Genomic DNA, 16,800 nt, shown 5'->3' with positions numbered 1-16,800 from the left:
ATTTTTGTGTGAGCATATCAGTGAACACCCCAGACCACTCGGTGAGTTTCACGTCTTTGTAAACTAAAGTTTAATTCGTTTTATGAATGATTCTTCCAGTGCTCCTATGAAACCATTGTGGAGGTGGGGGGGTGCAAATACAGAAACCGAAAATTCTCGGGACAGCAGCATTTGTCCAAATTTCAATCTAAACCGTTCTATTTCATCAGAAACGATCTTAAAACTGGGCTTTAAGTGTAAAATACCGAACTTGTCCTTTAATAATAGTCCTCCGCTGCTGTAGATGTACGGATTCTTAACGTGTTTATTGCAACTATGTTGTAAAAATTTATACATTTCATATTTTTCTCATTAAACAACCAGACTAATCAATGGCTCGACACAACCCGTACCGGGGAAGAGCCTAGACAGGGCTTTCTTCTGTGTAGATATAAATTCACCAACGCTTCTGCATCAGCTGGGTAGGCCTATAGAAGGGTAAATGACAGCTGTCATAGCCTACCATGGTCGCCCAGTAAGTTATAATAATAAATGAAGATATAAACCAATATAATTAGTAGTTTTAAACACTAATACAAAAAGGAAAGAATAATGCATTGACTTTGGGTATATAGGCCTAACATTCACGCATGAACTGTCATTCAGGGGTGCGTTTCCCAAAAGCATCGTTAGCCAACTATGGTCGCAATCCATCGTTATCCGCAGTTCAACGAGTTGTGTGTTTGCAGTTTCTTGTTTGCATGACGTGGACTCAATGAATCCTTATTCTGAGCCAAATAAGCAAGCTGACATTCAGTACAATCTATATATTTTATTTAGAATACATACAAATGTCTTTGTGTTTGTGTTTTTTAGTTTGTCAAGAGATTTAAAGCGTCGTATTTGAAGAGTGCGCATGTGCGAATAAGCTTTTACTAACAAGCCTATGGTTGAATCTGGAAATAAAGCAAAATAACTGAGAAAAATGAGAAATAGTCCACAAATGCCATGTTTGTAATTTATAGCAAAACATCTAGCATTAATTAGATGATTTCGATCTCAAACAGATTCATTAAAAGAAGCTAGCTCTAACTCCACCATGTGCGTGACATCGTTAACCAACGCGGTTGAACGACCAATTTGCGACTACGGTTTCGGGAAACAGTCGATGCATCGTACTATTAAGCAGAGAGTTAAGCACGATTATTTTAAAAATAAGCTGAAATAATTTGGGCTGACAGCTTCAACAGAAGCAAATACCATCCATTAACAAACTTCTAGCTCACAGTATTTCTGTCTTTAAAGATTTATAAGTTATCGTTCAAAATCAATTTTAACTGTTGCACTCTATAGACAATTATACATGCTTGTCATGGTCGTTTACAAATAAAACTCACAATACTAACATTACAGAGATTTATAGTGTGTTGCACCTGTTTAAAGGTGCATTGTGTAATATTTCTGAGGATCTATTGACAGAAATGCAATATAAGATCCATAACTATGTTTTCAGTGGTGTATAAAGACCTTGGATAATGAACCGTTATGTTTTTATTACCTTAGAATGATCATTTATATCTCCATAACCGCGGGCGCCCCCTTCTATGGAGGTCGACATATTGTGTGGTCATGTTTCTAGCGTAGCCGACAGCGAACACACAGCGCTACAGAGCGCATTTCCTCACTACCTTGAAAAAGAAGTTTTCAGTGGTGTATAAAGACTTACTTAATGAACCGTTATATTTATATTACCATAGAATGAGCAGTTTCTGTCTACACACACCGCGGGTTCCCGATCATTGAAATGCGCCGACATGTTTCTACAGTGGCCCTAAACGGACAAACGCGTTTCGTTACTATGTTGCTCTTCGTGCAAGGAAGCAAGCTTAGTTCAGCGAATAAAACACTGACACAATGATGAACAAGTAACAATAATATTCGCAATAACATATAGATTTACTGAATAATTAAGTAAACATTATTTCTTAATTTATCCTTGTAAAGAAACCTCATTGCTGAACTGCTACTCTCTGCTGTCTCAGACGATGACATTTTTTCCTGTCAGCCACCGTAACTTTTGTTGGTTGCAGTTCGTAACCTCACCACTGGATGCCGCTAAAAATCACACACTGCAGCTTTAAGAATACTTTCTTAGCTGAGTGAGTTCAATCGAATACAGGGATGAAAATAAATAAATACCTCTAATAATATAACAAATATGCTGTGAATCCCTAATTATATCCATCTGAACCAAAATGAACATGATTTTATCAATCTGACAGGAACTTGATGAAACTGTATGTAATTCATGTGCTTTGTTGAGTTAAACGTAACCTGTGTGTGCACAGGATCATGGGTCTGTACATGTCGGTGGTTCTGGTTATCGGAAAGTTCGTGCGAGAGTTCTTCAGCGGGATTTCGCACACCATCATGTTCGAAGAGCTTCCCAACGTGGACCGAATCCTCAAGCTCTGCACCGACATCTTCCTGGTCCGAGAGACGGGAGAACTGGACCTGGAGGAAGACCTGTACGCCAAGCTCATCTTCCTCTACCGCTCTCCAGAAACCATGATCAAGTGGACCAGAGAGAAGAGCGAGTGAGGATGAACTTCCGAGTAACTAACCGTGAGAAGCACAAAGCAGGAATTGCATTTCGGTTGGATTGAACAGGAGAACATTTGTTCTGAAACATTAGCACTCATGATGTGTGGTTTTCATCCACTCGCTAGTGTTTTAAAGGGCTTGACAAGTGATGAACTTCAGGGCTTCCAGGCATGCGCCACTTTGAATACGACTTTGACCTTTGGGAGTGCATGCGACATGAGGGCAGACATAGACGGGAAATACTGAACCTGCTTTAGACTCCGGTCTAGGACAAAACCGGTTTTGCAGGAAGCAGAACCGAAGCCCTATAGGCGGCGCTGTGAATTATGTGACAATCTCTATTTGCCTTATTTCATTTGTACAATCAACCAAACACGTCATTATTCACTACCTTTCTCAGGAATACATACGGATCATTTCACAACGACGGGATATCAACCATTTTTTTCTCATGTACAACAAAGTAATGAAGAGGAACGTACTCAACAGTAATAGCTTTTCTCCTTCGGGACTTTAAGGAGATCGTCCATAATTTATGAACACAGATTTGGGACGTTTAGTGTTTAAGGCTTGAGGTATAATGATTTTTTTCATAACTAAAGGGAGATTATCACATTACATTACAATGAATCAGTTTCAACAACTCTCAGTTTATTGTTTGATTATTGCCTCGTTCAAACAAAATTTGAATGTTTTTGGAATTTTGAAGTGATTTTATGAATTTTTTACACAGAAATTTGTTCTGAACGAATTTTGAATGTAACTCTGTGTACAGTTCTTCATAAATCAAAGTGATTTATGTGTTATTTACACAGAAATTTGTTCGGAATAAATTTTTAATGTGTTTGTGTACATTTCTTCATAAATCCCTAGTGATTTTATGAATTATTTACTCAAATTTGTTCAGAACTAAGTTTCAATGTAATTTTTCTGTACATTTCTTTATAAATCCAAGTGATTTTATGAATGATTTACCCATAAATTTGTTCAGAACGAATTTTAATGTAATTCTGTGTACATTTCTTTATAAATTCAAGTGATTTTATAAATTATTTACACAGAAATTTGTTCTGAACTAATTTTGAATCTGTTTGTGTACATTTCTTCATAAATCCAAGTGATTTTATGAATTATTTACACATAAAATGTATATACGAATTGTGAATGTCTTGTGAATTTGAATTTATTCATAAATCCATTTTTTTTAATGATTTACACAGATATTTGTTTGCTAAACCATTGTTAATTTTTCACAATGCAACAATTAACAGAAATTTGTTCTGGTCATTGGGTTTCGGTCAGGAAACATGATCGTTTTAGGTTAGTTCTGCTTTTAGTTCAAACATTTGACTTGTGGTGAAAGTGAATCATGAATACTAGTTATTAAAAGGTACACTAAATCCTTGAAGGCATGAGAGATTTGCAGATCGCTCCAGGAGATATTACGCTTCGCCAGGCCTGGGAGTTGTGCTCATCAGAAAGTTGTTTGTACATGGGGAATAACTTGACTCACATTTGTACTACGTACTTTGAGCAATACGACAGGCGGGGTGACCGTAAAGAACATGAAATCCATTTTTATTGTACACCTTTGGCAGCCATACTCAGGAAAGAGCTTTCTATGGATCAGGGTCTCATGGATATACCGGTGGAGTCTCCGCTAGGCTGTAGATTTACAATCGGATCATGTTCAATATGACTATCAACGTGAGCTCCACGCTATGGATCGTGTTGTGGTGATGCTAGAGGAGAATATTGTTTTGAGTCCATTTCTGAACTATGCATTAAAGACAATGTAGCATGAATGAAAAAAAAAATGTTTGACATGAAACGCTCTCATTACCTTGTGTGTGCAGAACTTTTACAGCAACATCAAAAAAGGGGGGGGAAAGAAAACTGTACCTGGATGAAACATGGGAGTTTATTGACTTCAAATAAAGCACACGATTAAACACACAGCTTTTGTTGCCTGTATTTCTCTTCTTTTTTTTTTACTATTCAAAAGATTGGGGTTTGTAAGATTTTTCAACAAAATATGAAGCAGCACAACTGTTTTCAACATTGATAATAATAATAATTGTTGATTTCGGCATATTAGAATGATTTCTGAAGGATCATGTGACACTGAAGACTGGAGTAATGATGCTGAAAATTCAGGAATAAATTACATTTTACATTATATTCAAATAAAAAAGTTATTTTAAACGTAAATAATATTTCACTGTTTTTACTGTATTTTTTTATCAAATAAATACAGCCTTGGTGAGTATGAGACTTCTTTCAACAATATTTAAAAACCTGACTGACCCCAAACTTTTGATATTACTTACAACCAAACAAATACAATCAATTTAAATACAATGTAAAACAGGGATTTTGTTACAGCACTGAAGTTCTTTAACCTTTCACCTCAATTAATGAATCAACATACCATTGGATTTAATATAAAAGTTAACCGTCCTACTGTACGTCTTTTATATAAAGGATGATGATATTGTGAAAACGGAGAACTGTTTATTGCTGTGTACAATAATTAAACATGTTCAGAGACAAAGAATATTTAATAAAAAGTAATACAAATGTTTCTCTGTGGTTTTAGGTTTGGTCAACAATAATAACCATGTCTTGGAATTATTCTCTGTCCTAATTTCTCCATAAAGCATGGGTTATAGATTCACAAGAAAACACCTTTAGCAGTACACAGCCAAACAGCGTATAGATTGTGATTTTTATTATGTATTTTTTGCATCATTATGTCTGCCAGGTTGTTAATTTGAAAACGGAGCTTGACACCTCACTCGACAGCGACAATTTCAACAACACTTAAAATAAGTTACTGTACATAGTGGACAATTACATAATATTTTACAAATTGTATCAATCACTTTGACATCACAGACTGTTCACAAATAAAAATAACATTCTGTATACACAACTACAATTTTTTTCTTACCAAATTAAAAGAAAACATTTCTAAATGTATATTGTACAACAATATGATCACACAGATACATCAGTGCTTATTATCTAAGACTGTCTACATTTCTGCACCAGAAATTATATTTCAATCAGTTCAAATGAGTGGAACACTGGTTCAACCAATGGTGTGAGTTTTGGGGCGGGACTTTCTGTTTGATTGACCAATGGAAGACAAGTGTTTGTAACTTGCTTGAAAACACTGCAGTCAATAGAGTACTACAAGGATGATGTATTTTTGTTAGCCAAAACAAGAAAGGAAGCATTTAAGGTTTTTTGGTTAAAGGGGTCATGAATTGAGAAATCAAATTTTCCTTGATCTTTTGACATGTAAGAGGTCATTGTGCTATAAAAACATCCTGTAAGATTCTGAACTCAAAAATTCCTTGTTAGTCCAAAAACAGAAATAAATTAACAGCGATGAAAAGGGGCGGGTTCAGGAAAACAGAGCACAGTGGGCTGTACGAAAATATAGGGGGACTATGTTAAAGTAATTTGTATTTGCCACACTTTCTGCTACCAGCAGGTGGCGCTATTGCTATAACCGAATATGAGCATGGTCATGTGTTCAGGAAAGGACAGGACAAATTTGAAGAGGATCATATCAAAACTGTAGGAGGGGTTTGTTACAGTATGAAGCCTGAAAATGGCAAAATCTGCACATAAATCTGAGAAGAAATTAAAAATGGCAGACTTCCGGTTGTGTTAGGGCTACGCTCCTAGATACTTTTTAGTAGGTATTGGGTCATTACATGTATGTACCGAATTTCATTCACGTACGTGAAACGTAGCGCCAGGGGCAATTAGTCGAAATATTCGTTTGCCCCACTTTTTGCGCCACCCAATTCTGAAACCCATATCAGATGTACTGCAAGCAACTGATGTCCTGACGTCATAGTGCGACGAAAGACCGCCTCTTTACAATCAAATCAGCGCTTCTACATCATTGCACATTTGGCCACGCCCACTGACACATTAGTGAGATGAGAAGACTAAAATAACATAACATTATTTATTTTCAAATATGTGAATGTCTCAGTAGAGCTGTGGATTCTTTGGTAAATCATTCGCAATTTCGGCGCAGGCTTGCAAACAGACGTTTACTGCAAGATATGGACCCGACAGTAACTCCACAACATGTAAGTACCTATGTTAATTCTAATGGCTGATCTGTGATCAGTGATTCCTGATATGTACAGTCAGACGTTCTGTGTCTCAAAATCATTTATTGCTGTTTATGCATCAGTAAATCAAACCAGTGACTAAATGATCAACTTCACATTGTTTCTCTAAGTAGCATGAAAATTATTTAATTAAATTGTGATTATATACAGAAAGTGATCAAAGATCGCTCCCTTTATAATCGCTAGAGCTGTCAATCACACAGCGTGAGTATATCTCGAGTTCTGGACTCGCGCCAAAACTCCCATTATAATCAATGAAGCTGTCTGTTTACATCATGTTTAAACTGTTAGTTATGATGAAAGCATTCGTGAGAGTGCAGAAATCGAGTTGCAATGACAAGATCACTGCATTCATGAGCTCAACAGATATATATGTCATCGGCAACAATGCTCATCGCTGCCACCTTTAAGATCTAAATATAATGCTATAATCAACACATGATTAGTTAATCTTGACAGCTGTAATAGTGAAAACATAGTTTCAATTCGTTAAATTTCAAATGTACAATATTCGATTAAAAATAAATACTAATTAAATTTTGTTAGATCACACTTGTCAATAATTCAAATTATCAATTCAGATTGTGAAAAATTAAAAATAACGTAGTAAAAGAGATTTTTACATGTAATACTTATTTTATATGCAAAGATGTTAGCCAATCACAGCACGTTTAAACGCTTAATGTCCCCGACAACACTTGTAGTCTTACTTAGACACTTGTTAGCAAGTAAAAGCTTTAAAAAGATCAAAAGAGGGTTTTACTGATGTGTTTTATGCCTGAAATAAGGTCTGTAGTGAACAATATATTTTCACATTTTATTCTAAGACATAAAACACATCAGTAAAACCCTCTTGTGATCTTTTTAAAGCTTTTACTTGCTAACAAGTGTCTAAGTGAGACTACAAGTGTTGTCGGGGACATTAAACGTTCATACTTTCAACATTCAAAAAGTACGACATTCAAACTCATACTTTCAGGGCAAATGTTTTTTAAATAAAGACAGGAGCTTAGTGATGGTAACGCTGAAGTCATGTGACTGTGGCGTAGTTCATTTAGCTTTTTACTTCTGGTGATTGTATTTCGTCTTCAAAATTCATAAAAGATTTGTGAGAGTTATCATGATGAAAAAAAGGTGTAAGAATCCTAAAGTTTTGTTAGCCACAGAGCTTATTTTATGCAATAATCCAAAAGCCAGTGCAAAAATCCTTTTAGTTTTTTTTGTTCGAGATCCAATGTCGAGTTACTTGTCGAGCTAACATTAATTCATCATCACTGCATCACTCTATTCCATTCGGTGCAGATAGTGGCAAAGAAATGAACCTCTTCAGCATTAAATATGTTGAACCGATGTCCACACTCACAGCCTGTGCTTGTTAGCTTTTCTGTGTGTCTGATGTGTAAACGCACAGAAAACCGGACCCTCCCACAGGAAGAGAATTCCTAAGGAATGACTCCACTTTGCACAAAGGGAGGAAACACTAAGATACTCGTTAACTCTCTCTCACACACACAGATAGTCTGGCTGTTCCCTTAGTTAACACAAACCTCCCTCGTAATCATCGTCTTGCTCCGCTGGTCCAGCACTGCCCCCTTGAGGAGCAGCAGGAGCTTTCTTTTTCTTCCCGCTGACTCCACCCGGCACCTTCAGAGAGATGGCCAACTTGGCATACTGCATGAACACAGCCCAGGAGAGACGCTTTTATCAGTAATAGACTGATACGTCAGACAGGCTGATTATTTCATTTTTTTGATTTTTTTGGAACAACAGTAAATCCCATCTAAAAGATTGGTTCCCAGAAAGTTTTGGTTCATCAACAACTGTTCAAATGTTTGGGATCAGTAAAATATTTTTTTAATATTATATTATATTTTTTTATTGAGCAAGGGTGCATTAAATTGATCAAAAATGGCATTTATATATGTCTATTTCAAATAAATTAAATGTAATCGCTGCTGAAAATTCAGATTTTCATCAGAGGAATAAATTACATTGTAAAATGAATATAATACAATATAAATTCTATATTTTATCCAATAATTCTATTTTACATTTTTTTTTTTTTTTTTTTACTGATTTTACTGTATTTTTGATTAAATAAACTTGGAAAGCATAAGAGACGACTTCTAAACTTAAAAAAGTTAAAGGGGTGGTTCAGGATTTTGGACATCGGACCTCATATCCAAGTTAGCCTGGGTGTTATTTATCAGTGGAGACAGTTTTCAAACATTTTCATCCAGTCCTTCCAGTTGCATAGTTCGCGGTGCTAGGCTAGCGCGAGTCAACGGTATCTGCTAGCCTGGCATTAAAAACAGTTTTACCCACTTCACAGTACACCAAAAGCAAATAAATTATAACGCCAGACTATCAATGTAAATGTCTGTTGAGAGAATAATGTTAGAAATCAAAGTACTCTTGCATCTCTATGATTGCATTACATTTACAGGAACTAGTTTCTCAGCAGCGGCGGAAGTTTACTTTGCTCCGGTTAGTAGCACTGCGCCGAAAAGAAAACACAGAACAGAAGCGCACTACAGTCGGGACGTCTAGCTAGCTAGTAGTAGCCTTGAACAACGATATTGAAACATTAGTTTGTAAACGAAGGAATTGGCAACATGGCGATTGGGTGTGCATTTAGAAATTGTAAATTCAGCGGCAGGGAAATACACTTGCATGATTGTCATGTGGATGCGGTTGCCTAGCTAACTTAATATATCACTCCGCCGCTGCTGTAGACTGTGCTAATAAATACAGGGAACAAAGTATAACTATTGTAATGCGATGAAAGGGTAGTTTGATTTCTAACATTATTCTCTCAACAGACATTTACATTGATAGTCTGGCGTTATAACTTATTCGCTTTTGGTGTACTGTGGAGTGGGTAAAACTGTTTTTAATAGCAGGCTAGCAGATACCTTTGACTCGCGCTAGCCTAGCACCGGCGAACTATGCAACTGGAAGGACTGGATGAAAATTTTTGAAAACTGTCTCCACTGATAAATAACACCCAGGCTAACTTGGAAATGAGGTCCAATGTTCAAAATTCTGAACCACCCCTTTAATATGAATTACATATATTAATATATTGTGTTTTCTTTTATTCATTGATATTTTAATTGTAATATTGTTTAAGTAGAATATATTTCATTGTTATTTTAACAATGGTTTTCACAAATACTGAGCTGTAGTGAGCGTGATGTTCTGGTGTGAAGAATGAGGTCTGACACTCACATCATTGTCCATGTACTTGAGTAAAGGTGAGTTGCACACGCGTGACACCTCATCCTCGTCCTGCTCGTCATACGCCGCCAGTAACGTCTCCATAGACACGCAGTCCTCACTCACACTGAACCCTGGGAGGCTGAAGCGAGGGAAAAACACCACATTTCATTCTGATCATAGATAACACAGTGGATTTGCATTACTCGTTTATACCTGTAACTTTCTCTGACACACTTGTCTGCAGCAACAAAGTCAGCTCGGTGAAGATGGACCAGCACTTGAGCGATGGTTTTCTGCAGATAAGAACAACTGTATCAAACATCTATTCAAACGACTGCAACATTAGGACACAAATGCAAACGTTCATGATAAAAGTTGAATTTCTCAAAGGGAAGAAGCTTGTCAAATTAGACAGATGCCAACATGGACTGGTGTGTGACATGACCTCGTCCTGAAGAACTGTGACTAAAACACAAGATCAGTTTCAGGTGAAGGTCAGTATTTGCACCTTAAAGCAGGTGGGGTAGTTCTCAATGTCCTTGTACATGTTCTTCTCTTTTTGGAGGGATACAGCAGCCTCGTCCAGCCTGAAGACGATAAAACACAAACTGTCTCTAAAGAACACACTGCAAAAAATGCTTTTCTAACTTAGTATTTTTGTCTTGTTTCCAGTCCAAATATCAAACATTTCTTAAATCAAGACCCATTTACTTAAGTAGAAAAATGACATAAGATATTAAGTCTTGTTTTCTGAAAAACGTGAGTTTTTGCTCAAAACAAGCTAAATTATCTGCCAATAGGGTAAGAAAAATAATCTTGTTTCTGTTTGAATTAACATTAATTTTCTTACCCCATTGGCAGATAATTTTGCTTTTTTAAAGCATCAACTCACTTAATTTTGATTAATTCCCCCGGAAAACAAGACATAATATCTTATGTCATTTTACTCATCTAGTAAACGCATCTTGATTTAAGAATTTTTTGATATTTGGACTGGAAACCAGACAAAAATACTAAGTTAGAAAAGCATTTTTTGCAGTGCACGGCATTGGGTCTTTCATTTACCATATACAGCTAGAACTGAACATACATAATACCAATATGGCGGTGCAGTGGCTTCTCTTTTATGACGTCATGAGCAACCCCGTTCTATATATAGATCAGTGCTAATGGCCAATGTTTTCTGATAATTCAACAGCCCGTCGTCAATCATTCCTTACATAAGTCCAAAGTTTTCGCAAGGTCTTCAGAAGACTTGTGATGTTGCACTAAATTCATTCAGACTGAGGTTCTTTTATTGTATTTTTTGTTCTTTTCACAGATGCACAGCTCACTATATTCTTTCATTAAATGCACAATTTCAAAAATTGTCCTTATCTGTTCCACAGGCACAAGTCACACTGGTTTGAAAGGTGAGGAAATTATGTTATAAGCAACACTCCAGGCCATGCATCACTGTGATTTTACCACAGCATTAATGCATTTAATCTTTCATTTAGTGTGTAATATAGCTGTTTGTGTATGTAAAATGTACAGTATGAGAAAAACATGAACTTTAAAGGGATAGTTCACCCAAAAATTAAAATTCTGTCAGTATTTCCAACCCTGTAAGACCTTTGTTCATCTTCTTAACACAAATTAAGATATTTTTGATTAAATCTGAGAGCTGGATCACTCCTCCATAGGCTTCTAAGGGATTGACACTTGTTCCGCGAAAAGTTATTAAAGACATCGTTAAAATAGTCCAAGTGACTACAGTGGCTCAATCTTAAGTTTATCAAGCGACGAGAATACTTTTTGTGCGCAAAACCCCCCAAAAATAACGACTTTATTTCAACTATTCATTTCCTTCTCTGTGGAGTCATTTCAATAGTGATATAACATAAGCTTCTGTGTTGTACGTCACACACATCACACACATGACCAGTGTCGGCCAATAGTGAGCCTACGTGTGACGTACAACACAGAAGCGCTGCGCTTGTACACTAGTGAACTCGAGGCCTACAGAGAAGGAAATGAATAGTTGAATAAAGTCGTTATTTTAGTTTTTTTTCGCACAAAAAGAATTCTCGTCACTTGATAAACTTAAGATTGAGCCACTGTAGTCACTTGGACTATTGATGACGGTGTCTGTTAACGATGTCTTTAATAACTTTTCGGGGAACAAGTTTCAATCCCTTAGAAGCCTATGGAGGAGTGATCCAGCACTCAGATTTCATCAAAATGAATCTGAATTAATAATCTTAATTCATGTTCCGAAGATGAACGAAGGTCTTACAGGGTTGGAACAACATGAGGGTGAGTAAATACTGACAGAATTTAAATTTTTGGGTGAACTATCCCTTTAAATCATGTAAATATATTCTAGCAGACCCTAAAACTAAACTTGTAGCCTAAATGAGAATAACATGCTTTAGGACGTACCTGCGCAGTCTCACCAGAAGTCTGGAGGATTTACCCAGAAGCTCTGCAGCCTGTCTGAGACGATCTTCATTCTGAACACATCACGGGTTATGCATGAATATACACAACAAATATAGATTTCTGACAGGATTCATTTATGCCACAGTGCTAAACATACCAATCATGTTGGTGTTTCCTCACCTCAAACACAGATGCGGCCTTCTGGTACAAGTCCACGGCTTTCTCCAGATCCATGGGCTCGATGAGTCTGAAGAAGCGGACGCGCTAGTTAATGCTGGTAATGATGACATGTATACAGCTGTTCACACACTTCAGAGAATGCAAAGAAAGTACACAACCTCTCAGGAGGTGCTAGGGTCAGAGGTGAACTTTCCCAGCTAACAGGGAACGTTCTGGCGAGGTTCTCTCAAAGTTATGAACTAAGATTATTGAAGTAATAGTATGTTAATAGAATGCTTGTTCAGCCTTATCTGGTCTTCAATAATGTTCTCAAAACGTTAGCAGCACAAAAACATAATTTCTACATCGTTCATGGAACGTTTGTTCTGAAACTTTTGTTCAGATTCTTTATAATTATCTAAGATAATTAATATTAATAAATTAAATGATCATTAAATATAGATGCACTAAATATGTCTGTGTTGTTGTTTTTAAGTCAGATATTTCAATTTCAATTAATCAATCAGTCAATTAACAGAATACATTACAAACATTTTTGTGCGTGAATAAACAGCATATTCTTTTAGTCTACAGACGCAAAACAAGCAGAGAACCGTTTATTTGTTTTGTTTATACATTAGAAAATCTAAATATTACATTAAAATTTTGTAAAAAAAAAAACACAACTGTGGATTTATTAACATTCTGATTTGCTCTCATTGTTTTTCTCGTTCATCAGCTGTATATATAATAAAAAAATTGTTCTGAAAGTGATTCAAATGATATTGTTTCTCTGTGCTGTTATTATTACAGTTATAGTGTGGAATACTCTTTTATATTTTTACCGTTATAGTTATCATCCTTGGTGTGAACAGGCCTTTACTTTTAAAATAAGGTGGAAATACAATAAAGATTTAAAATGTAATAATTTCCGTGGTTCTAGTCGTTGCACCCGTTTAAATCAGGTCTCCTCTGATGGGTTAAAATGCGGTCCTCAGTCTGTGGTCCTGAAACTGCAGCCTCCGATATTGCAAGATTATATTATAGGTTCATTTCCAGCCCTGGTTTTGATCAGTCATCGGTGTGTATACTCACTTCCCAGCCCTGTCCAAAGCTATCCCAGCAGTGCCGGAGGTCCCGTTCTCCATGTACATGATGCTGGCCTTCTCTATCAGCTGGATGGCTTCAGGCATCTTCTTCATGTCCTACAGGTGTGCAAGAGTCATTGAGGCAGCGTCTCAAACCTACAGGCCATCCGTAACAATCACTGTACTTACAGACTCACCTTCAACATCATGCCGGCTTGTTCATACGCTCTGAGAAGAACACAAGCATGTTTAATCATCCATGGCAATAAGGTGAGTATTGTATAGACAGTTAATGATGCATACTGTAAGTTGTAAATTATAGATAGTTAATATTGTAGTATGTAGTTAACTATTAAAAGTAGGGTTAGGGTTAATCTAAATTAGTTTAGCATAGATAGGGAAACTAGTTATTTTAATTATAAACATTTACTTACTTTGCTGCATGGAAGAGTCTGTGAATTTTAGTTAAGTAAATATAAGTACCGAAACCAAAGCCTAATATTACTACACACACAACCGTTCAAAAGTTTGCGGTCGGGAAGATTTATTAATGTTTTAGAAAGTCTCTAAAGGCTGCATTAATTTGATCAAAAATACAGTAATATTTCAAAATAGTATTACAATTTAAAATAACTGTTTTCTTTCGTAATATATTTTAAAATTGTATTTATTCCTGTGATGCAAAACTGAATTTTCAGCATCATTACTCCAGTCTTCAGTGTCACATGATCAGAAATCATTCTAATATGCTTATGTGCTGCTCAAGAAACATTTCGGATTATTATCAATATTGAAAACAATAAACCCTAATAATATTTATATGTCAGGATTCTTTGATGAATAGTTATTTGAAATTGAAATTCCTTTTGAATGGTAGTGTACATAAAGTACCTGCATATATGGTGTATGGTGCATAATTTTGACGCAATATTTTAGCAGAATAGACATTACGGTAATAAAATCATATAGTGCAACATCTTCAACTCAGCAGAGACATCTACAGTAAATAGATACAGTAAAATCCTAGTGTACTGCGCAATATTTAGTCTTATTTGGTGTATTATCTTTGCAGTTGTGATTTCTTCTTCTTCTTCTTCATGAAGTGCTGATGTGCAGAAGGATACGTTTTGTTTTCTGTGTGGTACTCTGCCTCTTTCAGGTACGCATCCTTCGCTTGTTCAAACTGCTTTGCATTTTTGAAAGCCACAGCTAATAGAACACAAACAGACATTGTTAAAAGTTATAAACTCGACGGGCATTATATTTCAGATCAATAAAATGTCCTTTATCAATAATATCAGTGCAAGATGTTGCTTTATTTAAGGTTTTCATCACCTGCTTTTGCCATCTCTGAAGCTGCTTCATCATAATCAGGTTTCCACTTGGTCATGCTGGTCTTTAAGCTGCAAAACACCATCATTTCATGCGCTTTACTGCTAACCCAACACTTGTGAGAAAGAAGTGTGCTAGAATGCATTGAATGTGCACGTGTAGTGTATTTCAGATCTTAAAAGTATATTTTTAAAAACTGTACTTGCAGATAACACAATAATAATTAAATAAAATGCCAGTTGTACTTAAAGAGAGCACACTTTCAGGTGCACTTTTAAAAAGCGCACTTTGTAATAATGTCAAATTAAAAGTATGGTCAAACTTTATATTAGGGTCCAATTCTCACTATTAGCTATGACATTTACCTCAATAAACTACTAATTACTGCTTATTAATAGTTTTTAGTTAGGTAGTTGTTGAGTTTAGGTATTGGGGTGGATTAAGGGATGTAGAATATGATCATGCAGAATAAGGCATTAATATGTGCTTTTTAAGTACTAATAACATTTGAAATCATTCGTTGTTTGCTTAATTGTACTTCCACAGGGAAACAGATATTTCAAAAAAATGTGCCATAATATAATATAATGCACAAAGTAAACACTAGTTTTTGAACTAGGTAACAGATTTTTACAAAAAATATGCCATTATATAATATAATGCACATAATTTAACATTAGTTTTTTGAACTGGTTGTAAGATATATTACAAAAATGTCCCATAATATAATATAATGCACATAATTTAACTAGTTTTTGAACTAGAAGTAACAGATATTACAAAGATGTGCCATAATATAATGCAATGCACATACTTTAATATTTAGTTTTTGAACCAGGTGTTCGTAAACAACCTTTGGAACAAACACATTATGTAATAGGAAATTGCCTCGAAATCTACAACGCTGTATGTGACAACTTGCCCCTGTGTCTCCCACATGATGTGCACACGTAAACATCATCGGGGTTTCGGAACCCTCATGAATAATAATGAGGAACATAAGGACCAATGCAGGCAGCTGTCGTCAAGGTAACCTCCAGCACCTATTACGCAATCAGTCTCGCGGTGTAACAACATTCACCCTTCAGCATCTCATGTAACGACCTGGACTGATTTCACAGTTACATTACTTCAAACCAAACGCATCCCGTTATCTAGCAGCAGAATTCGGCTATAGTCAGTTTCCCTGTCAGCGACAGCAGGCCGAGGTCTCTGACCTGTCCGCTCATTCTGTGTCTGCATGACAATAATCTCATAAATCTCACCATTTCTCGGCTTTGGCGATGTGCTCGTGCGCCTCGTTGATCTTCTGTGCGGCCATGGCTCGGTGTTTCGCGGATGAAGAGCAAACACACACACACAGACACACACACTGACCCGCTGCTCAGGAGCAGGAGGAGGCGGAGGATGATGATGATGATAATGATGGACCGTTACGTAGATTATCCAGATTTTCTTTAGAGCTCATCCACGTCACGGTGTTTTTCTACGGGAGCCGGAGTGTGATGCTGCAATCCACCCTTCAACATCTACGAATTGCCTTATTTTTATTACGAATATATTAATTTATAAATTTAATCTAGTTATTTATTAATGTGTTTACGAATATAATATATTTGTTGTTTTTATAATTATATAGAATAATAAGCCTATATTGTTTGCCTTATTTTTTATTTTTCATAATATTTGTTTGTATAAGTAGAATGTATGTATTATTATTTATTTATTAGTGTGTTTACGGATAAAATATATTTGTTATTTTTATAGTTTATATTATATTTTTATATTATATTTATATTATATAGAATAATATGTTGTTTGCCTTTATTTGT

General features: G+C 35.9%; 2 protein-coding genes across 3 annotated transcripts in view; one reads left to right on the top strand and one right to left on the bottom strand.

Annotated features, from left to right (window-relative positions):
- piezo2b (piezo-type mechanosensitive ion channel component 2b) overlaps nucleotides 1–4,541 on the top strand; it is a 120,779-nt gene extending 116,238 nt beyond the window's left edge. Inside the window, exon 55 of the mRNA XM_077222092.1 lies at nucleotides 2,328–4,541. Coding sequence (XP_077078207.1) covers nucleotides 2,328–2,580 — 253 coding nt within the window. The 3' untranslated portion in view covers nucleotides 2,581–4,541. The remainder of the gene's footprint in view (nucleotides 1–2,327) is intronic.
- Nucleotides 4,487–16,440, bottom strand: napgb (N-ethylmaleimide-sensitive factor attachment protein, gamma b). 2 transcript variants are annotated; one of them, XM_077222198.1, is made up of 12 exons: nucleotides 16,234–16,416; nucleotides 14,972–15,039; nucleotides 14,761–14,845; nucleotides 14,071–14,088; nucleotides 13,834–13,864; nucleotides 13,644–13,753; nucleotides 12,570–12,636; nucleotides 12,390–12,460; nucleotides 10,474–10,552; nucleotides 10,179–10,258; nucleotides 9,975–10,104; nucleotides 4,487–8,414 (listed from the first exon to the last, which is right to left on the bottom strand). In XM_077222198.1, the coding sequence occupies exons 1-12, from the start codon at nucleotides 16,287–16,289 to the stop codon at nucleotides 8,280–8,282; spliced, it is 930 nt and encodes a 309-aa protein (XP_077078313.1). In that variant the 5' UTR covers nucleotides 16,290–16,416; the 3' UTR covers nucleotides 4,487–8,279. The 2 variants fall into 2 exon arrangements, with proteins under 2 accessions (XP_077078313.1, XP_077078314.1); XM_077222199.1 differs by lacking the exon at nucleotides 14,071–14,088 and having other exon boundaries at nucleotides 14,743–14,845; nucleotides 16,234–16,440.
- Between the last annotated feature and the right edge of the window lie 360 nt (nucleotides 16,441–16,800).

The sequence above is a fragment of the Siphateles boraxobius genome, unplaced genomic scaffold, assembly GCF_051911475.1.
Source record: "Siphateles boraxobius isolate OS27281-9 unplaced genomic scaffold, OSU_SipBor_1 86, whole genome shotgun sequence".
NCBI lineage: Eukaryota > Metazoa > Chordata > Actinopteri > Cypriniformes > Leuciscidae > Siphateles > Siphateles boraxobius.
This window is presented reverse-complemented; position numbering and strand designations above follow the sequence as displayed.